At 41.6% G+C, this 24,904-nt stretch overlaps 1 protein-coding gene and 1 pseudogene across 2 annotated transcripts in view; both read right to left on the minus strand.

The window, feature by feature from the left end:
• Positions 1-2,001: 2,001 nt before the first annotated feature.
• LOC147700388 (uncharacterized) lies at positions 2,002-11,280 on the minus strand (annotated as a pseudogene). The gene is made up of 2 exons (XR_015299422.1): positions 10,355-11,280; positions 2,002-10,192 (listed from the first exon to the last, which is right to left on the minus strand). The product of XR_015299422.1 is annotated as an uncharacterized LOC147700388 (transcript).
• The window catches only part of LOC147700389 (uncharacterized), a 47,221-nt gene continuing 33,466 nt past the window's right edge, over positions 11,150-24,904 (minus strand). The window contains exon 5 of the mRNA XM_086936312.1: positions 11,150-11,280. Coding sequence (XP_086792438.1) covers positions 11,188-11,280 — 93 coding nt within the window. The 3' untranslated portion in view covers positions 11,150-11,187. The remainder of the gene's footprint in view (positions 11,281-24,904) is intronic.

Here is a 24,904-nt window from a genome sequence, read left to right on the forward strand (position 1 = left end):
TCACATCATACTTTAGTATTATATTTTTAAATATTAACTGAGAAAACATTCCTGCTCCGTCTTGATGGCAATGCTGATAGTGAACCAAGAAAAAAGTTGTAGGCCATGTGTACCCTATCTGTGGGCTAGATTGTTATTATACTTTGAGCAAAACTTTAATCTATTAATTCAAATAAAAGTGTATTTTGTAAAGCAGACATGCTGAACTCACAAAGATAAAGATGCTCTTGTATGTGATAAGAAGAAAAAGAGGATTCACTGAAATAAAATATTTGCCAAGGATCACACAAATTGAGACAAGATTATGGCACAAATGTATTACAGTTAGGTTGAGTATATCATTGAAGTCACTAAACCTGTAGGTCTGGTAAAATCTTTCTGATTTTGAGAGGCCTGATGCATCAAAGATTCCTTTCTAAAATCATTGTACAAAATTAATCAAAGTGGCACTCCGCATGAAGCCTGTTTACGATCATTCTGTTACACTGCACAGATTTAACCCCTTAGGCTTTGGTTATGGTTAAATAACTTTGCAATTAACACTACCGCACATGAAAATACAGCATGACATAAATAATAATATGCAAAGCTGCTGAGTGAAACTTACCTTTCTTTTAAAATTAGTTTCTAAACAAGTATTTCGCAAAGTCCTAATTACCATGAAAATATTCCCTGTATAAATTAGCTGTTTTAACGTAACAAATACAGTGAAAGAAACAGAAACTATTTGTACATTATACTGGTCCATCACAGATTCATCTTCCATATAGAGTAAAGTTCTCCAGTTTGGTAGACAGTATGCATGATCTCCAGAACAGACTATCAAATCATTAATCAAGCAGGTCTGCTTTGGTTGTGTAATGAATTACATTGTTTATAGAGCGCGACAGCTGCTCCTGCAGAAGCATCCCGGCGCTAGTTGCAGGTAAAGTAACCAGAAGGACTATTGAAATGTCAAAGACAAAGACCGGGGGACTATTCACAGTTCGTTAAAAAAAAGTGAGTTTGTAGCTGATCACTGAACATGAACTCTGTCTGTATATTCCTTAGATAATCAGGAAGCGAATTCCACAGCTGGGTGCCAGATAAGACGAAGGCCTGCCTCCTGCTCTGGATTTGGATATTCTTGGAACGACAAGCAGATTTTGGGGAGTAGACCGCATAATTATGTGGGGCTGATATCTTTTCACTTTGTTCTGAATGTAGCTCGGGCCTGTCAGATTCACAGCTCTAAAAGTGAACAAAAGTTCCCTGAATTAATTCTTTGACTGATAGGAAGCCAGTAGAGTGTTTTCAGTCCCCTTCGGATCAAGTTGAATTTTGGGATATTAGGGACCAGGCGAGCCGTGGCATTTTGGACCTGCTGTAGTCTATAAAGAAAGCCTTTGAGGAGCGAGTGTTTGATGGTAGAAATTTGAAAAAAGCCCTGAGAGATTCCAGTACTGTAAAGCATGTACCGGTTTTGGCATTGACTTGCGGTTTAAAAAACAGTGTGGTGTCAATTTGACACCCACGTTTTTGGCCATGGAGGTGAGGGTAGGAGAGACATCCAGTTCAGTCGGCCAAATTCTCTCAGTATCCAGTGGAGAGGAGGTGCTGAAGAATGTGATCTCAGATTTATCTGTGTTTAGGCAGAGGCTGTTCCTAAACAACCAGTCTTCCACTTCAAAAAGGCATCCTTGAGAATTGTCTGTAGCAGAGTTGTCTAGGTTATTGAAAGAACTAACTGGGTGTCATCAGCGTAGGACACCACATTCAAGTCCCAGTTTGAGCCACCGCTGCAAGGAGGCCATATAAACGTAAAGTAAAGTGTGGAGTGAGTCCTGGGGTACCCACATTCCAAATCATTGTATCAAGTTAACATAGACGTTTGTGGAGTGTCTGATGATTGATTTTACATGGAGTTTAGTATTTTTGAGAAAAAAAGCTTATGCTTAGGGAAAGAAGTAGTGCACATTATTTACAGCTTTTCATAAAGGTTCTACTTTTCTAAAAAATAAGTTGTGAGTTCAAAATATTTTATTGAGTACAATAAACATTTTTAAAAAGCACAGAAAGAAGGAACAGTACCTAATTACTGGTAATTATAGAGTCATATGAAGCATTGATAAATCATATCAGTATACGAGTGTATATAATATATCAAAAGGCAATAAGATAGTTATGACGTTACAGTATTAGTAATAGAAAGTATAATTTAGATCAACACTTTTTAACACCTTGGCTGCTATGGCTTTTCTCCTCCTGTGCTGGAAAATGCTATAGTTCATGTATCATGACGAGCTCAGCTCGTCATAAGCACAGCTCTAGTGTGCCTCATGACGAGCTGAGCTCGTCATGAGCAGCGAAGGGGTGAATACCTATGAAATATACATTTTGAAAAACATAGTAGTTCTGTTGTCTCCACAAAATTTCATATTTATGTAATGTAAGAGCAGAATGATGAGAAGAAATTCTATCACCTTGTCGTGTAAATATAATCCATGCCCACCAGGTATGTGTAGAAAGTAAATTAGCATCTTTACAATTTGACATAATAGATTTAATTGCCAAATATATTAAAGAATGCCTGATTAGTGACAAATATACAGGAAGGTTGAACAAACTATTTACATATAATAAATTAGGACCATTTAACAGAAATGTTGAGATTTTCCAAATAATAGCCCATATGTCGAACCAAAAAGCATATATAATACTGGGCAGTCAAGAAATAATAAAAGCTTCAAAGAACCATTAGTAACATGACAATGGCAGCAAAGGCAACAATTCAGTGGTTTAGATTCGAACAGTCTAACAGGAGTCCATAAACAGTGTAATAAAGAGATTTGATTGATATAAGGAAACTAGGATGATATTTTCTTGCAAACATTTGACATAACAAGACCGTACTCATAAGAAATATTTAAAAACAATTACATTTTAAGTACCGTAACAACTGGAATAACATTATAGAAAATGAAGAATGTAGTTCTTTAATTGATGTAAAGAAACTGGGATAATATTTTCTTGCACACGTTGGATGTAACAAGACCATAGTGATGAGAAATATTTATTTAAAGTACCATAACAACTGGAATAACATTTTAAAAAATGAAGAATGGAGTTGCATAGAATTCCATGATTAGGGAGTTCAGAGGAGAGAGTAGGAAAAAAACTTTTGTAGTAAATCAGTGAATGATAAAAAGAATCTTAGTATATTGACTTCTTTCGGATAAGTAAACAATTCTGGGATCTATACAATTTGTACAATAATTTATAGTTTGAAAATGATGGCTTTGTAAGATCTGCAGTAGCTTATTGGTGAGATGAGGACAAAAAGAAATAATAATAATTTATATTATGATGTAGTTTAATAGCAAGATTTAACCATAAAGAGGTCTGTTTAGACACTAGTATAAAATGATTCATCATGCGACAAGAGAGCTAGTTTTGTAGTTTTAGTAACTGGAGATTGTTAAAAGTTTTTGTAATGGAGATAGTTAAATTCAAAATTAGGGAAAGTGATTAGTTAAATCTTCAAGTTTAACCCACATAATAGTAGAGGATGTGGCTCAGCTGCCAGAGCTGCTGACAGAGGAGTTGGGGGTCTGGGTTTGAGTCTCTGCACTGGGGTGCATCATCCTGTGATTCTGAGCAAATCACTTAATCGCCCCGTGCGCGTGGACAGTGTCTGTATACCCTCACGGTGATAAGCTACGCTATATAAATCTACAAACTTACTAACTTAATTACCGTAGTATTTTGAACCAAAGAGGAACCCTGTCATACAATAGAGGCAGAGTGGTGAAAATAAAAATTAAATGCAACCATTTATGAAAAGATAACAGGGCTTAAAGAGGCAACATAGATAGCACATCCAATATCTGCAGTACAACCACCATTTTTAATTGACTAAATTTACCCTCACTAAGATTAAGAAAGATCAATTTCTTAAATTTAACTTTTTGAATAGCCCTTTAATTATCAAGTATACTGTAAGTATTTGTGAAAAGGATTCAGAGGAATTAGAGTTTATTTGGACACCAGACACTAATCTATTGTTTAATCATATTTGATGTGGATCATGCAGTTGGAGGAAACAATGCTATCCTATTTACACTAAGAATATAATCTGAGTAATTTTTAATTCTGTCCAGTATTATCTGGATTGATGTATCTTGATCAGAAATAAATAATAGATCATCAGCATATGCTGAAGTCTTAGCAGTAGTGTTGCCAAATCTTATACCTTTATTATGAAGATAATTCCATATAAGGTTGAGTAGAGGTTCAATAGCCAATAGGAAAAAAGGGGAGAAAGGGGAACCCTGTCTAGTTCCTTTAAAGAGATTGAAGGAGTTAGAAATGTGGGCAGTAACTAAGAGTTTAGCTGTAGGGGAAATATAATAAGCTCTGATCATGTTTATTAACGGCTGACCAAAAAATGACAGCAATATACCCTGAAATAAAAATTGACAATTAACTTTAACAAGCACTTTTTCTGCACCTACTGCAAGTCAGCCTGATGGTTTGTACTATAGATGAATGGTCATGGTAAGCAAGTCTGATGTTATGCGCAGATAACCTTTGTCTCATTTAAGCGGCGTGGTCAGTGTGAATTAGCAGACCAAGCAGTCTAGTAGCAATGCATTTAGCAGGGGTTTTACATTCCTAATTGACTAATGATAATGATCTGTATCTGGAAACAATTGTGGAATCTTTATTTGTTACAGGAAAAACTACAATCAAGGCTTCAGAAAAGTAACCAGCTACAGCCGCATATTGTGCAAAATATGCAAAACTGTAAGAAAAAAGGATGATAATTGTGTGGTGAAAGTTTTATATAACTCAGCAGGAATGACATTTGGGACAGATAATTTTCAAGAATTAAGTGAAGCAATTGCAGATTACTTTTCGGGAGAGAAATTAGGAGAGTTTAAGAAGCTCTGTTGTCGTGAGTAAGGATAAAATACCCTTGAAAGATGTCAATAATTGTCCGAAATCTGAGAAAACAAAATTTTGTAGTTTATCATGTTATCATGTTTAATATATCAGGCTAATGACATCTACATGTTTATTACATAATTAACAAGGAGTTTCCTAGATCTACTGGCTTGGAAATACATCTTTGCTTTATTGTTTGATATTTGCAGGCTAGCCTTTTTGCCAACCAATGAGTTATATTTGTATCTTAATTTATGTAGTTCTATTTTATAAATCTCATTATTTGAGGAGAAAAGAACCTTTCCTATTTAGTAATCTCATTTTATGAATGAGTTATTTATGAGTGAATCGTTTGTTTTCATTAACCGTAAAAGAGATAGTTAAACCTCTATTATAAGGCTTGAACACATCCCAAATGGTTACATTTGACATATTGTCTGCATCAACAGTAAAAAAACTGTGTAAAATGATATATTCATTTGTTTTTGTGTTCATCTTTGAGAAGAATATCAGCATTTATTATTCAGTAGGATTTATGGAGCAAGAGTTGGCATATTTTAATTTAAAAATATATCATAGCTTGGTGTGAGATATCAATTGCTTGCATCTTGGGACAGGTTATTCTCTCAAGATGCCAGTAGCTGATCAATCCAGAAACATGGCGAGTGGGGATTTGAGAAAAAGGTAAATTCTTTACTAGTGGGAAAATTAAGTGTCCAAACATCTAATAATTTTGTGTTTTTGAAAAAAAATGAAAACAAGAAACTTTCAAGAAGGTTTAAAGTTTGACGCAGAAAGTCTATTCAAAAGAGGGCCTGATCTAAAAATATGAGTCGTATCTGATAATTAAAAGAACTCTGTCAAGCTTAATAATTTCAGAAGTAACAGCTTTCAAAACAATTGGCTCATCTGTCGTGAGACCATAAATACTGACTAAATACCGAAACTATTTTATCAATCTGTAATTTACAATTACAAAATTTAAAGAGGAGAGAAAAAACAAAACCTCCAAACTGACCTTTAACCATGGAGGATCAGATCCTATCATTCACATCAATTGTCTGAATCATACATATATCAGCATTGTGCCAAAAAAGATATTCATTGATCTTTCTACGCTTTATCAGATGTCTGAAGGGATTGACATCTAATGAAATACTTTAAGGATGGACAATCTGAAGTCATACAAATAACTGAAAAGGGGAGAAAGAATCAGAGAAGAAAAAGATTAATGAGATGAGAAGTATTAATAGGAAAAGAAATAAAAGTATCTTAGGACATACTAAAACAAATACCATGCAACACAGAACAAACATAAATAATTAAATGTTTAATAGTAGCGAAGCCCAGCAGGGCAAGCATAGGATGGAGAAGTGATGTGACACTACAAACCTGCTACAAATAATAGATGTGCGACAGGGGACCCAGCAGTAGGATTCAAATAAACTACAAATCAACTAGATCTTGTTGTCTAATATTGATAGGATGATGTTGATCAAGAATCTCAATTACGTCCTTTTATTAATCCATTTAAAAGATTTGCATGATCGAAGGGTCGAAAAGGCCATATTTATATCCTAAATTCTAGAGTTGAGATAAAAGAGTTGTAAATTGTTTACTAATGGTTACAATTTCTTTTTCAAAGTCTTGATGAATTTAGATCGTATTACCATCCACCATTCCATAAGGAATTTCCTTGTCATGACAAGGTGGTGATGATGTAGTACTTTGAAAAAAAGTTGTTAGATTGGTTTGCCTTCCTGCGTTGACGGAAGAGCCTTATCAACTTCGAATCACTCTACAAAAAAAGGTTTAACAGTTTGGATTGAAGTATTTTCACATAAGCATGACTGGACGCAAGCTTACCCTTCAAGGTTAAAAATCTCGAGGTTGTACGGTCTGTTGCGATTTTCCAAGTCAAGAAGTTGCTTGTTAATGAGAGAGAGTTTGGAGCCAAGAAGAGATAATTGAATAATTTTAATCTGATTATTTTTTTTATCCTAATTTCATTGTCTGAGACGATCAGAGATTATCAAGGAGAGGGTAGCAATATCTTTTTGAATATGTTTAATATAACAGGCTAATGACATCTACATGCTCCGAACTGCCTGGAATTCCACTAGAATTTTATTTAGTGAAGGGTCTTTTGTCTCAAATACTTTACACTTAAGTGGTGGATGCAAAGGTATTTGTTTTCTTTTGTTGGAATTTTTAATCTATAGATTTTTATTCTTGAGACAAACTTAAAATCAAATTTCTGCAAACATAGATCAGTGCAAGATCAATAAATCGCTGTCAAAATCAAAAAAGGTAATTGTTCCTGACATTTAATAAAGTCATATGTACTGTAGGCAAAAGCGGCCTTCTATTGAAACATAAAAGGAGCCGGCCTAGTGAAAGTCATTCAATTTCCTTACAAGGGTGCCGCCTCCTTGACAGAAGTTTGAAATTATAAACGGAGGCAATATTGGAGCAGGAAACCATACACATCGCAAAGGACGAGCCAGAAATGGTCTCATCTTAAGCAAGGCTCAAACCTCCGGTCCTGCAGAGCAAGAGAACGCCATCAGTTGTCTTATCTTAGTTGGAAGAGCTAGTTGCCCGACCAGTGAGTACCACCTCACATTAGTGTGTCAATCCGGGTCATTTGCAAGCTCTGACTCCCTAAAAATAAGCTTCATTCTCTTACCCCATCCTCTGCAGATTTGGTACAGTCCAGTTTGTTGAACCTATGAAGTACACAGTGCTTCTCCCAGAGTATATCAGAAATAAAAACAATGTTTATATGTCTCATAAATCATTCTTGTGCCCGAGTGTGCAGTGCAGATTGAATGTTATGAAAGTGAAAATTCCTGTTTAAAAAAGGATACATGTATAAAAATGAAATCCTTTTAGCAAAATTGTCCAATGAGGCAAAACAGAACCATAACAATATCTATACTAAAGTGGAATATGCTCACAAAGCAGAAAAAATATTTCTAAACTGGATTGTTGTTTACAGGTACGACAAATATTAACAGTAAGTGAAATCAAACATGTTTTTAAAAATACACAGTGTTTTTGATTAAAAAAGAAATAGTGACATCATAAGTATGTACAGATGAATCAACGTCACAAGGATGTCTAGTAAAACAAAATAACAAAGATTACAAATTGAAATTCACCTGGAATTTAAAGTTTACCATCTGTAGGTGCATGCATGTAATGGAAAAAGTGCCTCATGGTAAACAATGTTAAAGGTTACAGAGATACTGAGCAATAAAAACAAGAGATGTCTCTTCTACTAGCACATATAAGGCATCTTCAACAGCGGGAGGGTGGAATCAAGGTGTTCTAACATTTTTTCCAAGGCTAGGAAGGGCAGTAATAGGAAGCTTAGTTGACATTAGTGAGGTCCAGAAACGGTTTCTTCACAAACCTTCTACTTTTGCATGCTGAAATGTGACAAACTCTTCCCTTACTTTTCTTTGAAGCGTTTGTATTTAATGACAGCAATTAATAAATTTGGGATAGACTGACACTCACCCCATATTCGATCTGTGTATCGGTTTTCCTCTGTGTGAATTTACTTATACACAGGTGATGCAAAACAAAGGAAGCGCTTCCCACATCCATTACGAGAGAATGCTATTTCCCATTTTGTGTGTTCACTAATTGACCATTAGGTATAAACAGGTGGTGTCTTAAGAGAATTTATGAATAAGTGAAACACATGCTGAATATTTTATGTTGTTTTCTATGTGAGCTCCCTGATGGCATTTAGGGTATGTTGACTAAATCCGTACATATGTATGGTTGGTTCCCTGTGTGTATATGCTGCTGGACTATTAAGGCAAATGAACAAATAAAGCTCTTTCTACTTCAGTGCACGGGTATGGGTTTTCCTGTGTTTGTTGATGGCTCTTTGGATGTGCTGATTTAGTCAAAACTCTTCCCAAATTCACTGCATGTGTAGGATTTTTTTCTTTCCTGTGTGTGTTCGCTGGTGGCTCTTTAGGGTTCCTAAGTGACGAAAGTTCTTCCCACATTCACTGCAAGAGTATGGTTTTTCTCCTGTGTGTCTTCGCTGATGCATTTTTAAATTTGATAACTCAGTGAAGCTATTGTTACATTCACTACAAGGATATGTTTTTTCGCCTGTGTGTGTTCGTAGGTGGCATTTCAAGCCTGTTGCGAAAGGAAACCTCTTTCCACATTCACTGCATGTGTATGGTTTTTCCTGTGTGTGTGTTCTATGATGGAGTATTAGGTATGCTCTTTGAGCAAAGCTCTTTCCACATTCAATGCATGTAAATGGTTTTTCTCCTGTGTGTGTTCACTGATGTTTTTTTAGTCAATGTATCTCAGCAAACCACTTTCCACATTCACTGCAGGTGTATGATTTGTTTTTTCCTGTGTGTATTAGCTGGTGGCTTTTTAGGTTTCCTGACAGACGAAAGTTCTTTCCACATTCACTGCAAGAGTATGGTTTTTCTCCTGTGTGTTTTCGTTGATGGATCTTTAGTTTTGATAAATTAATGAAGCTATTGCTGCATTCACTACAAGAATATGGTTTTTCCCCTGTGTGTGTTTGTAGGTGGAATTTCAAGCTAGATGAGAAAGGAAACTTCTTTCCACATTCACTGCATGTGTATGGTTTTTCCCCAGTGTGTGTTCGCTGATGTTTCTTTAGATTAGCTATGTGAGTAAAGCACTTTCCACATTCACTGCAAACATATGGTTTTTCCCCTGTGTGTGTTAGCTGGTGGCTCTTTAGATTTGTGGACTTACTAAAGCTCTTTCCACATTCACTGCAGGTGTATGGTTTTTCCCCTGTATGTGTTCGCAAATGGTTCTTTAGTGATAATGAATGAGCAACGTTTTTTCCACATTCATTACAGCAGTAAGGCTTTTCTCCTGTGTGTGTTCGCTGATGGTTCTTTAATGTTGATGAATAGGTAAAGCTTTTCCCACATTCATTACAGCTGTATGGCTTTTCTCCTGTGTGTGTTCGAAGATGGATATTTAGATGGCCTGAGAGAGTAAAGTTCTTTCCACATTCACTGCATGTATTTCCCTTTTTTCTTGTATGTGTTTGATATTTGACCAGTCTAGCAGATTGCTCCTTTAAACTCATCTTACATAAATAGGTTTTTTACTTAATTGCTGCTGCTGACAATGTAGGGATGATGAGAGATTAAAACTCTTCCCACAAACACGGACCTGTATTTTTTTCTTATATTTTTGTTTGTGAATGAACTCGTAGTTGTGATGGTTGATAAATACTCTAGTCAGTTGGGAAACACATTAATAGGATCTATGGCAAAACATAACTGACCCTTTGCCACTAAACCATACAGAAAAAACATACATACACAACAAACTTAAGAAGAGCTTTTGTTTCTCCTCACTACTAAATCAGCATCAGCAAGCATGCACTGGGGAAAACCTATAAAGACACAGTGAATCTGTGTCTTTATAGGTTTTCCCCAGTGCATGCTTGCTGATGCTGATTTAGTAGTGAGGAGAAACAAAAGCTCTTCTTAAGTTTGTTGTGTATGTATGTTTTTTCTGTAAGGTTTAGTGGCAAAGGGTCAGTTATGTTTTGCCATAGATCCTATTAATGTGTTTCCCAACTGACTACTGTGGTTGCTGACAAACTGACTGTATTTTTGAACATTCACTGAAAATGTGTAGTATTTGCAATGTATCTTTTTCTCTCTATAATATTGCTGAATGGTCACTGGAATGCTTTCCAGACTGATCATATATCTATCAGGGCTTGTGTCTTCAAGGCAAATTAAAATATTTAAAGTATGGGACCAAAGAATAGAACTCACAGTGTATTTACTATAGTCTGTATCTTCAATTTCAGGCAGTATTTATGAAACATACAAACAAAAAACAAGCCTTGTTACCAAATCTTTGCATTCTAGGACAGTGTGCTGCAATGTATCTAGTCAAAGACTTCTTTAGTTGAACTTTCAGAAGTCTGCTTAACAACTCACCTATGACCTTTTTCTACAGATTGTAGGGTTCATCAACAAATCTGAGTTTATAATGGTCTAACACCACACTATGGATGTTATCCTGGTGGGATCTTATCCTGTTAGCATCTAATAGTTATCTCGGACAAAGGGCGATATCCAGTATCTTTTAATACTGGATGAGTGTCCTCAGCCTCTTCAAACCACCGGATTGCACTTGATGTTTTTTGTAGGAATTGTCTCTTGAGCTACAAGATTTTTACAGTGCTGTTATATCTGTAATTACTATTTGCCGTTATTTCGAGCTCTTCTTGAATATTGGACAGCTTTCGAGTATTAACGTATGTTCTTCATTACTCTTCATCTTATGTATTCTCGAATGTGCTCTCTGTGGATGAAAAATATTTGTAATCTCTGAATGTACAAGCAACATAAAGAACACTATGCAGAAGACATAACTACTTTTTTTCAAATACGTTGTACACTATAGGCCTGATTGAGATGTTTTTGGTTTTTGGTGTTAGAACCGTCACCATGCAGAGAACCTTTTTCCTGCCATGGTGAGGGTACTATGCTTGCCAAATTTGGAGATCCCTGGCAGCCCAGTGGATATCCCTTGCATTTACAGGACCCACCAATGTGGCAGATCCTGTAAATTCATTGGAAGGGTCCCTTACAGCACCATCAGCATGATGGCATCGCCCACTTGCAATTTTAATTTTATTTTCAAAAACTAAATCCCACAGCAGGATTTTGTTTTTGAAAATAAAAAAAAGAACAATGAGCCCCTTATTATGGAATTGTTCTTCCATGGCAGAGGGCCATTAAAAAGTTTGAACTTTTACATACCACCATGTTTTTAGGCGGCGGTTTGTACTCTAAATCTGGCAAACACACTGTCAATCTTCCAACAGCCCTTTATTTGTAGGCCCGTCAGAGAGATAGATAGGCAGAGGAGACTCAACAGTCTCCGCTGTCTACACACTGAAGGTCCATGTGCCTATAAATTAGGTGAACAGACCTCCTGATTGGCAGAAAGGAGTAACCTTTTCAGCCAGCATCTAAAATCAAGGCCTATATATTTAATCACTGTGCCACTAAACACAAAAATATTAGTATGCAAATAAGCCTTGATCCTGCTCCAAAAGTATCGGTCCAGTATGAACAGGAGTCCATGTTCCTATAAATGGCAACAAAAGCAACCACATAATAGTTGTGACATTGCTGGGCCTGGTCAGTGAGTTACAGCTTAAGTCCTAGGGCACAGCAAGACAATTATTGAATACATTTCCACTTAATCACGTTTATATCTTAGGGAATATCATTACAAAGAAAACAAAACACAACATGGCTATTTAGAAAATTGAAATAATAGAATCCTTCTCGCAATGAAAACCAAAACATAGATTGACAAGAGTATTGGGTGGCATTTCAATGATAATAGTCTGTACGTTTACTTCAGAGAGTGGCCGCCAGGCAATGCCATACCCTCTCAAGGCTCTTTAGAGGCACTGATACATTTGAGTGACGTTAACATGACCTGGTGGACACAGTGTGGATACACATAGACTGGTTTTGTGTTTGAAAATGCTGAATTTAATAACTTGAAGATGGCCCACTAACGGTTTGGTATTTAGGGAGGGGTAGTTCTTCGTATTTACATTAGAAATGGCAGTAAGGTTGGCATGTTGAAAGTTCGGTCACAACTCTCCAGTCTTGAAGAAACTACGGGCAATCATTTGAGGTGACCCTGAGATTTTAGTGTTTTACAGGCCATGCTGAGCTCAGACAGGCAACAACCAGTTCAGCCGATGCCATCCTAGTGAGAGGAAGATGTGTGGGGCTAACTGAAGCCACCTGGCTCAAGGCTCATGCACATGCTAAAATAAGCTCTGGGAGTATTACATTTAAACTGACACATAAAATAGTTGGCTCCTAAGGACCTACATAAGTTATACAACTGTACGAGGTGTGTAAATCACAGAGCAGATTTTTATACAAATAAGATAGTCCTGTCCACTACTAGGGCTCTAAGGATAAAAGAGTAAACATATTGAATGAGGGTGTTTTAAACAACAAAATACATGTGTTTGACCCTACTATCAGGCAGGAGAAGAACAGCCATACACTGACTTGACCCACCAGGTTCATGGCTCTGCAAGTGGCTTAAAGCTGTGGCTTACTGGCATGTTGCTGAGAAGATTCACATGTAGCGCATAAGAATGACCCTAAATGTAATGTGGACCTGGGAACAGGATGTAAAATGCTGTACAAAGTGCTATATGCCTCATAAATCTTGCCTCTCTAAAACATGCCCGCATTTCATTGAATAAATGACAGTCTTCCAGTAGAGTGCCCATGTAGGTATTAAGTATAACTGATTTAGAACGGTTCTACTTTGAAAATATGTATTACACTATAATTTATACCTTGTCAGGTTGGTATATCGCCCACATCATGCTATGTTTGTTGTCTGTATTTAAAGACCAATAAAACATATTGCAAAAATATAAATACATACACTGTGAGTGCACCAGAAATTGGGAGCTTGTAGATCATCAAACACAACCCAGAATACATAAAAATAGATTAGTGATTCTTACTGGTGCAATCAGTGCAACTAAAACTGTCATCAAAAAAACCTTTTGGAAGCTAATAACTTTTCCCAACTCAATCTACACCTCTATTTAATGCGATGTACAAGAACAGCAGCTCAGGAAAGACGCTTATCATCCAGCCACAACATCACAGACAAGGAGCCTCCCACATACAAGGCCAGAAGCCTGCCTACTACACTTGAATAGCAACTAGGGGTGGGCAGAGTTTGGGGGTTTGCACTATGCAGAATTGTGCGGAGTTACATTAGAAACTCTGAAGAATTCCGCGGAGTTCCGCTCCACCCTACAACCGTCTCTCAATCCCTTACCTTTCACCCCTCCCACTACCTATATTTCCACTGCCCTCTTCACCCATCCTCCCCTCTCTGTCGTCCAATTCACTGCAAAACCTCTGATGTCTCCTCTCCCTCTCCCCCTCCATCTATCACGCCCTTCTTTCCCTGCTGCTATCTCCGCTCCGGCTGTACAGTCTCCCAGCGCCTCCCGCACATCCCTCCCTGCTAAGGAAGGATCTCACCATGACACTCCTGCTCTGCGATTCCTTGTTGGGACATGATGCGATCTGCTGAAAGTGCAGCGTTCTTGTCACTGGAAAGTACCACCGCGCACTAGTTTTCAAAGAACTGAAGGTTGGCGCGATGATCATCCATGGAGACCTGAGCTTGGAGCAGCTCCAGCGAGATAGCACATCTGGGAGTCCAGGTGTGTCGCTCCGCCCACGTCTAGACGGTGGGCAGTGTGTGACTGAGACCCGGAGGGAGTGGACTCTGAGCCATAGAAATGCAAGGGACAAAGGCGCTCACATGAATCTGATCAGTGAGTTGAGTGTGGCATTGCAGCCTGGCACACCGATGCAACCCACCTACGTTTGTGTATTACATGCAGACTTTTGTGCAGTCAGATTCACCCCAGGACGGAAGGGCGGTGTATGGATGGTGCTAGCATGGGCAGGTAGGGCGCACATCCTAGTGCCATAGTGCTCTGCCCATGCTGATTCTGTTGGTCTTCAGGTGTCCTCTGCTGCATTTGTGACACAACATGCTGACCCACCAGGTCATAAGCTTCCTGGTGTGTGTTGTTGTGTTTGTGTGATGCTTTTAATATTCAAACAAGGATTTGTTCAGATGCTCAGTCCATCACCGCCCCCCCCCCCTTTTGTACCGTTTGTTCGCCATAAGTTGGCAGGGTATGCTCAGACGTGAGGCCCTCGCTCACTTTGCCACTGGATTCAAGCAAGCCTGGCTGAAGACGGCTGTAATGCCGGAAACTGGTCCTAGGAAGCTTGTTTCCGGTCCAGGGAAGGCATGGTTTGGCAGTTCGGGCTGGACTGTTCCATGAGGCACAGGGTCAGACTGATTTGCATATGGCCATTTCTGAACTGGGGTGGCAGAGTGGGTTAAAGAACGGTGATGGATTAAACCCAGATCTGTTGACTGGGTGTGAGTGTTTGATTGGTTCAGATGCTCTGTCCATCATACCCCCTTTTGTACCGCTTTGTTCGCCATAAGTTGGCAGGGTATGCTCAGACGAGAGTCCCTTGCTCACTTTGCCATTGGATTCAAGCAAGCCTGGCTGAAGACAGCTGGAATGCCAGAAACCAGTCCTAGGAAGCTTGAATCCGGTCCAGGGAAGGCATGGCTTGGCAGTTCGGGCTGGACTGTTCCAATGAGGCACGGGGTCAGACTGATTTGCATATGGCCATGTCTGAACTGGGGTGGCAGAGTGGGCTAAAGAACGGTGATGAATTAAACCCAGATCTGTGTACTGGATGTGAGTGTTTGATTGGTTCAGATGCTCCGTCCATCACCACCCCCTTTTGTACCACTTTGTTCGCCTTAATTTGGCAGGGTATGCTTAGACGTGAGTCCCTTGCTCACTTTGCCACTGGATTCAAGCAAGCCTGGCTGAAGACGGCTGGAATGCCAGAAACCAGTCCTAGGAAGCTTGAATCCGGTCCAGGGAAGGCATGGCTTGGCAGTTCGGGCTGGACTGTTCCAATGAGGCACATGGTCAGACTGATTTGCATATGGCCATGTCTGAACTGGGGTGGCAGAGTGGGCTAAAGATCGGTGATGGATTAAACCCAGATCTGTTGACTGGGTGTGAGTGTTTGATTGGTTCAGATGCTCCGTCCATCACTACCCCCTTTTGTATCGCTTTGTTCGCCATAAATTGGCAGGGTATGCTCAGACGTGAGTCCCTTGCTCACTTTGCCACTGGATTCAAGCAAGCCTGGCTGAAGATGGCTGGAATGCCAGAAACCGGTCCTAGGAAGCTTGAATCCAGACCAGGGAAGGCATGGCTTGGCAGTTCGGGCTGGACTATTCCCATGAGGCACAGGGTCAGACTGATTTGCATATGGCCATGTCTGAACTGGGGTGCAGAGTGGGCTAAAGAACGGTGATGGATTAAACCCAGATCTGTTGACTGGGTGTGAGTGTTTGATTGGTTCGGATGCTCCATCCATCACCACCCCCGTTTGTACCACTTTGTTCGCCATAAGATGGCAGGGTATGCTCAGACGTGAGTCCCTTGCTCACTTTGCCACTGGATCCAAGCAAGCCTGGCTGAAGACAGCTGGAATGCCAGAAACTGGTCCTGGGAAGCTTGAATCCGGTCCAGGGAAGTCATGGCTTGGCAGTTCGGGCTCGACTGTTCACATGAGGCACAGGGTCAGACTGATTTGCATATGGCCATGTCTGAACTGGGGTGGCAGAGTGGGCTAAAGAATGGTGATGGATTAAACCCAGATCTGTTGACTGGGTGTGAGTGTTTGATTGGTTCGGATGCTCCGTCCATCACCACCCCCATTTGTACCGCTTTGTTCGCCATAAGATGGCAGGGTATGCTCAGACGTGAGTCCCTTGCTCACTTTGCCACTGGATTCAAGCAAGCCTGGCTGAAGATGGCTGGAATGCCAGAAACCGGTCCTGGGAAGCTTGAATCCGGTCCAGGGAAGGCATGGCTTGGCAGTTTGGGCTGGACTGTTCGCATTAGGCACAGGGTCAGACTGATTTGCATATTGCCATGTCTGAACTGGGGTGGCAGAGTGGGCTAAAGAACGGTGATAGATTAAACCCAGATCTGTTGACTGGGTGTGAGTGTTTGATTGGTTCAGATGCTCCGTCCATCACCACTCCCTTTTGTACTGCTTTGCTTGCCATAAGTTGCCAGGGTATGTTCAGACATGAGTCCCTTGCTCACTTTGCCACTGGATTCAAGCAAGCCTGGATGAAGACGGCTGGAATGCCAGAAACTGGTCCTAGGAAGCTTGAATCCGGTCCAGGTAAGGCATGGCTTGGCAGTTCGGGCTGGACTGTTCCCATGAGGCACAGGGTCAGACTGATTTGCATATGGCCATGTCTGAACTGGGGTGGCAGAGTGGGCTAAAGAACGGTGATGGATTAAACCCAGATCTGTTGACTGGGTGTGAGTGTTTGATTATTTCAGATGCTCCGTGCATCACCACCCCCTTTTGTACCGCCCCTACGGACTAAAGCATCCCTTCCCAGTGGCAAGCAAGATGACATTTGATTCTTTTGGATGCTGTTTTTACATATGGGCCAGGAGAGTGTGGCTAACTTCCAGTATCATTCCACTTGCAATGGTGAACGGCTGCGCCTTTTGGGCTTGGGTAGTCTGCTACCTGGAAAAATCTACCAGACCCAGACAGTTCTGAAAACTAGATATCTGAGGGAGTCCATGGCGGTGCGCTTCACAAGCACCACATGCCATTTTCCTAACAGCAATGCCCTGCAAACCTCAAGCATTTACTAAAAACCACACATTTTCCTCACATTTCTGTGAGGAAAACTTCTGGCATCTGTGGGGAACCACAGATTTCCTACCACACAGCATTCCCCCAAGTCTCGCCAATAAAAATGGTACCTCACCTGTGTGGGTGGGCCAAGAGACCTTGACACAAAAGGCCCTAAAGTGCTAAGTGGAGATATCAATAAAAGGGGTAGCTGCGGGATTTGCAACCATGCTCGGCTGCCACCCATGGAAACCTACCAACCACAGACAGGTTTGAAAAGTAGACAACAGAGGTTTCAAGGGTATGACTTGTCTTAATCACATGAGGTTTTCTTACCCACAATGCCCTGCACACCTCAAACCTTGCCTGAAACCATGCATTTTCCTTACAGTTCTGTGATTAAACCTTCTGTAAGACGCAAGAATCCACAAAATTCCTACAACCCAGCATTGCTCCTCTTGTGCCAATGAGACCGCTGCGCCACTTGTGTTGTTGGGGCTTTGTGCCAGCAACAGGAACAGATGAAACCAAGGTCAACAGGAGTCTTCATGCAAGGGCTCCTATTAACCTTGGTTTGATCCATTCCTGTCAGAGGCATTACGCCCAGCCACAGTAGTGGGGCCGCGTTTTTAGCGGCACAAGTGAGTTAATGATGGGTGGTTGAACTTTTGTGGATTAATGCGGATTCCGGAAGTTTCCATCACAGAACTGTAAGAAAAAGGTTTGATTTCTGCCAAAGTTTGTGGTTTGCAAGGCATTGCTGGGTAAAAACACTGCATGGAATCCAAGCAAGTCACCTAATCCTGGATTCCCCTAGGTGGCTAGTTTTTAAAAATGTGCAGGTTTGCTAGGTTTCCATAGGTGCCATCTGAGCATGGGGCCCCAAATCCACAACTACCTACTTTTCAAAAATAGGGCCAGTATTGATTGAGAAAATGTAACGTGTCCATGTTGTGTTTTAGGCCATTTCCTTTAGCGCGAAACAGGCCTACCCACACAAGTTAGGTACCATTTTCATCAGGAGACTTGCAGGAAAGCCGATTGGAAGGAAGTTTGTGGCTCACAGAAGATTCCAGAACTCTCCATCACAGAAATATAAGGAAAATTATTTTCTGTAGTCAAAGTTTGAGGTTTGCAAGGGATTCTGGGTAATAAAACCTAGTGAAAGCCATGCAAGGCAGCCCATTCTGGATACCCTTAGGTGTCTAGATTTAAAAAATGTACATGTTTGCTAGGGTTCCCTAGATCCAATTACTACAGCTACTAACAATGCAACAACAAAAGGGTCAGTTTTGAATGAAAAAAGTATCCATGCTGTGTTTTGGCCCAACATTTCTTGTCACAGAGTACCCACACAAACGAGGCATCATTTTATTGGAAAACTTGTGGGAGCATAGAATAGTAGAACAGTTACTATTATCAATTCGATTTAACTGCATTTGTGACTTTCAAATGTAAGTCGGGGCATAAGAAAGAAGACATTTTGAAAAATACACTCTGTCATACACTAGCACAGGTACCCATAAATTCAGATATATACAGATAACTGCTACTCCTAAACTCTGCTAGTTGTTATTCACTTTGGAGGTCAGAGAATGAAATTACCCCACCCTGTGTCCATACATCTCCCACCCTGACAGGCCAATTAAGTTTCCCTTATCAAAGCCCTGTTGTGTGGTAGGTGTCCAGCTGTACAGTGTTCGGTAAGGAAGTGGCCTTTGGGATCTTGCCTTGCCAATCAAAAGCACTGAGCGTTGTGTGCCAGAGGGTAAGCGTGACAGTGGTGGGGCTAGGAAAGGACGTGGTATGTGTTTCCCCGTAGAGAGCTCCAGGTTGCAGGACTCTCCTATTCATCCGGTAGGCTGGTCCTTCCTCAGGGAGATGGGCCCAGTGGTTAATGGTGACAAGTTACGTCAGCCAATAATATTTTTGCATGCCGAACAGAGCAATCCTACCATCATACCAACTCCTGACGAGTTTCCTAGCAGCTATCCTTGCAAGGGACACCATCCCAGAGTAATGTATGGATTTTGCTTTGGATCCCCTGAAAATAGGATTCCGGGATTGATCAGGGTATGTTCTGAAGTGCATATAGAAAACAGGGCAGTGCCATTATTTTAAAGAAAGCAGATTTCCCTAAAAGTGACAGAGGCAATGGTCTCCAATGGCTGACATCCCGTCGCAGGCGGGTGAGCGGTGGCTCCAGGTTGCAAGTGTGGAACAGTGCCTGGGACCCAGGAAATATATAACTCCAAGCAGTGAAACCCTGCTGCTACAATATGAGCCTCACCATCAATATATAAGCACAGCCATGAAAGAAAGAAATAAGAGACTTAGGGGCTAGATTTAGGTAAATAGGTTTTACCGATTCTTAAATACCGAATTGTACCGATTCGGTATTTAAGAATCGGTAACACCTATGTAGGTAAAAAATCGGTAAAAAATACTGAATCAGTAAGATTCGGTATTTACCGATTCGGTAAATACCGAATCGGTATTTGCTATTGAATCCTATGGGCCTTGAAGCCCATAGGATTCAATAGCAAATACCAATTCGGTATTTACCGAATCGGTAAAAATACCGAATTGCCAAGGGGGACAGGGTGTCACTTTGACACCCTGTTGCACCCCTGTTTCTGGCTTGTGTGCCATGTGGCACACATACATGCCCTAAGATGTGCATGTACACAAGAATTCGGTATTTACCATGCAATTGTATTGCATGGTAAATACCGAATCCTGAAAGCCCTGTAGCAGTGTTAAAAGCGCAACCTACATTGGAAACATCCAGAATCGGTAATTTTACCGATCGGTATATTTACCGAATCGGTAAAATTACTGATTCTGTATGTTTTCAAGGGCCCTACATCTCCAAAGCCCAATACCGGTCGGAAGCGGCAGAAAATTGGTATTTTTGGCCGTTTCCGAACGGTATTGGGCTACCTACATCTGGCCCTTACTCCAGGTAATGGTATAACCGGAATATGCTATATGGATAGTAGCTCCAAGACTAGGGCAAAGAGCAAGGGTGAGAGTGGACATCCCTGTCTCTTGTGAGTTGAAATATCGAGGACGTGCCTTTAATAAATAACCTTGACCTAAGACAGGTTCAGTATAAAGGAGTCTCACACATGACATGAAGTGAGGACCACAGCCCAGTCTAGGCAGAACCTCGAACAAGAAAGGCAAGTTGACCATGTCAAAGGCCACTCGTGCATCAAGCGAAAGCACTAGGGCATCCTCCCGGATCATTGATGTGTGACCCAGGATGCCATGCAGGCGTCGCAAGTTCATGATCTGTTTCTCCCTCGTATGAAGCTGGATTGATCTGGATGAACTAGTGACTGAATTTCTTGTACCAGTCAAGAAGTCAATAATTTTGCACAAATCTTGACCTCTATGTTTAATAATGAAATAAGTTGGTAAGAGGTACAATTGCCTGGCGACTTGCCCTCCTTAGTTATGACCACTATACTAGCCAACCTTTGGTCCCTCGCCAAAATGCTGGCCATTCGGTTTTCTCAGTACACTTGCATGAGATGTGGAGCAACTTTTTAATCTGTGAGCTTGTAGAGCTCAATGGGCAGACAGTTGGGGCCCACTTCTTTACAGGGGTCAGGTCAGGTCTCTCATAGAATGACCTACTTCATCATCTGTTAACTCCTCCTCAAGTAGTTCCTTACCGACTGCAAAAGGGTCAATAGTTGGATATCTAGCAGTAGTTCTCAGTCGTAGCAGTGAAAAACAGGGAGTACAGGCAATAATGGTAGGCCGCAAAGACATTAGCTATTACCTGCCAATTTCTAATTCATATTCCCTGCCTATTTCTAATTCAATCTCCCCCTTCACCCCGTATTTCAAGCACCTACCGGTTTACCTTGTGCTTTCATCAAACCAGGCCATGAGCTTTCCTGCTCTGTTACCTACGTCGTAGAGACGATGTTGTGATGCATGATGGTTGCCTTTAGTAGCTTTCAATACTATGTTTTGATAGTCTCTTTGTTTTAAGGTTAAAGTATTATGTAAGCCTCTTTGAGCTGTGTCAATTAGTCGGGACTCCAGGTGCTGGATCTCCTGTTGAAGCCTTTCTAGGCGGATTCTTTTTCCCTTTTTGTGTCTAGAGATTAAGGAATTGCCTTGACCCATTGGACTGTTTTCTATCCCTTCCACAGAAACAGTGACAAAGACACTGAGCAATCATTTTTACAAAGTTGTTCTCAGTTACTTTACCTGAGGCCAGCACAAATGCGGGGAATTTTGAGAAACTAAGTGTTGGACTTGACCCTTTTTGCAGGGTCATCCCTGAACTTTTTGCCTTCCTTCTGTATTTTGCCTGACCGGTTGTTGTTGGTTTTATGACTCTGGGCACTTTACCACTGCTGATCAGTGCTAAAGTGCATATGCTCTCCCTATTGCAAATTGATGTATTAATCAGTGGTTCCATTTTTGGCTATTTGGTTTACTTGTCAGACCCTAGTCTAGAGCACTGAGTGTGCATAGGCCGTGTAAATCCAAATGCTGCTGGTGGGCCTGCAGCACTGGTTGTGCCACCCACAGAAGCAGCCTTTTAAAATGCCATTGCAGAGCCTGCATGCAGTTGGTATGCTGAATGGGCAAGTGCACCCACTTGCCAGTCCCTAAACCTTCCCTTTTCTTCATATCAGTCACTCCTATAGTAGGCCCAAGGGCAGGGTGCATTGTAAGTATAAGGTAGGAGAAGCCCTGATGTGTGTGGCATGTCCTAATAGTGAATTACAGCCATTTTTGTTTTTCACTATTATTTTATAATCCTAACTGACTCAGAGAACATGGTAGAAATTCGAGTTTAGTATGCCTGAACTCAGAATGATAAAATACATCTTTTAGTGAAGTTTGTTTAAACATTCTGTGTTTAAAAATACCACTTTTAGAAATTAGGTATTTGCTTGCCTACCATTTCAAGCCTGCTTCTAATAGGTTGTGTATTCCTTTGTCTGGTTTTGTGAGTGACAGGGCTGGGGGATTCCAAGAGACAGGATGAGTCAGGCCAGTAGTGAATAGAGAGATCTGCATCTAGATGGGAGGGAGGAGTTGCACCTGAACCTTGAATAGGGCTGTGCCTGCCTGCCACAATGCTGGCTCCATCTCCTGGGGAGCGGCTGATGTCTCAGCCCTGCACACTGAAAGAAGAGAAGGAATCCTGTCAACAAAGTGCTAGAGGACTGCACTTGCCTACCACAATGCTGGCTCCACCTCCAGTGGTTGCCTTACTGCCAAAGGAAGGAGAAAGGAACTTTGTGCACTTTTCTTTTAATTTGTGAAGGATCTCCAAAGGCTCGGAAAAGAGCTTGCCTCCTGCTGAAGTCTCAGGCGCAACAGACTTCACCCCCCCCCAGCTACCCAGAGTTCTTGTGGAAGTGCCTGCTGCTGTTTTGGGCCTTCTGAGGAACTGCGTGTCGCAAGGAGCTGGAAGCGCGACTCAACAAAGCCAAAGCGTGTCGGCGTCGCTGCTGCTACCATCGCACTTCTGAACAAGGGTGTCGCCGCTGGAGTTGTTGCACTGCACCGCATCGAGAGAAGCGTCTCGCAACGAAGAGGAAGTGTGTCGCTGCTGCCTGCCGCCGCACTTCTGAACAAGGGTGTCGCCGCTGGAGTTGTCGCGCTGCACCGCATCGAGAGAAGAGTCTTGCAACGAGGTCGGAGCGTGTCGCTGTACCTGCCGTCTCACTTCTGAACAAGGGTGTCGCCGCTGGAACTGTCGCATTGCACCGCATCGAGGGAAGCGCCTCACATCCCTGAGAAGCTCGCTGCTGTCAAAGCTGCTGCCATTGCGTTTCTGAACAAGGATGTAGCCGCTGTAGTTGTCGCATCGTGCGGAAGCTTCACGGGTCATGTGAGAAGAGCGTTGCAGCTGAAGCTGTTGCCGTTGCACTTCTGCACAAGGGTGTCGACACTGCAGTACACGCATCGAACCGAGAACTTCTAGCATCGAACCGATAAGTGTGCCACATCTGGAAGATCTTTACAACAAGGGGTGGTGAGGGACAGAGTCTCTGAATTAAACAGAAAGCTCTCACCCAGTCAAGAGATCAGGGCTAGATCCAACACCGTTTTTTAGCTCACTGCACCATCCCAGTTTCAGAACCTGGCTGTATGCAAATTAGTCTGTTCCTGTCCCAGTGCATGATGGGAACAGGGCAAACCAAACTACAAAAGCCAATTCTTACACTGGGAAGGAAACAAGCTCCCGGGGACCGGTTTCTGGCATTACAGCCGTCTTCGGCCCGGTTTGCTTGAATCCTGATGGTGCAATGAGCAAGGGTCTCACATCTGAGAATACCCTTCCACGCTTAGGGTGGACAAAAATATTTACAACAAGGGGTGGTGAGGGACAGAGTCTCTGAATTAAACAGAAAGCTCTCACCCAGTCAAGAGATCAGGGCTAGATCCAACACCGTTTTTTAGCTCACTGCACCATCCCAGTTTCAGAACCTGGCTGTATGCAAATTAGTCTGTTCCTGTCCCAGTGCATGATGGGAACAGGGCAAACCAAACTACAAAAGCCAATTCTTACACTGGGAAGGAAACAAGCTCCCGGGGACCGGTTTCTGGCATTACAGCCGTCTTCGGCCCGGTTTGCTTGAATCCTGATGGTGCAATGAGCAAGGGTCTCACATCTGAGAATACCCTTCCACGCTTAGGGTGGACAAAAATATTTACAACAAGGGGTGGTGAGGGAAGATCTTCACGTCTTTATTTCTTTGCACCTGAACTTTGCTGAATTTCCCTCGCTGCGACATTGCTTGTCGTGGAAGCGCAACGCATTGTAAGGTACATTGACGCAAAGTGTCGCATCTTAAGAACTGAACTGAATTAAGCTACAACTACCATCTTAAAGTAATAGTATTGTGTATTTTTGTCGTTTATGGTCTTGGAGTAACTCTATATAAAGTATACTTATTTTTTATATTAAAACATTGTGTGGTGTCCATCTGTAGTGTTGTCACTGGGTTACTGTATGTGGTCACAAATGCTTTACACACTGCCTCTGAGATAAGCCTGTCTGTGCCAAGCTACCAAGGGGGCGAGAAGAGGTTATTTAGGAATGTAATCCCCTTATCCTGACTAGAGGCAAGGGTCCCTATTTGTCACAAGTACCTACCTATGCCAACTAGAGACCCACAAATCTAACACTAAGTATAATTCGCCGGCTATCATTGTGGGCAAGCGAGCCGTAAACCTCCCAAACCGGAGAGTGATCAGAGATGCCTCTGGCAAGAAGGCGCACTTCTCTAGGGGGAGGGAGATGATGGGAAAAAGTCAGTATGTAGTCAATGCGCAAAAGTCTGCCATGAGCTTTTGAGTAGAATGTGTACTGTTTTGATGTGTGGTTGTATGAAAGCCAGGTATTAATAAGGCTGAGTGTGGCTATAAAATCTGCCAGTGGGAGACCTGAGCTTACGAGAGGGCCAGCGCTTAATGCGGTCGCACAGAGCCGTGTGGCAATCCCGGACGCAGCAGCAAATCACCACCTGGGAGCTGTGGGAAGAGTGCGCTTCTTCAGAGAACGCCACATCATGAAGTCTTGGGGTATACATATATATTGAAACAATATTGAGTGTTTTTCCCTCCCACTGCCCCGAAAGTGTCACCTATCT

This window comes from Lissotriton vulgaris, chromosome 8 (assembly GCF_964263255.1).
Source record: "Lissotriton vulgaris chromosome 8, aLisVul1.2, whole genome shotgun sequence".
Classification (NCBI taxonomy): domain Eukaryota; kingdom Metazoa; phylum Chordata; class Amphibia; order Caudata; family Salamandridae; genus Lissotriton; species Lissotriton vulgaris.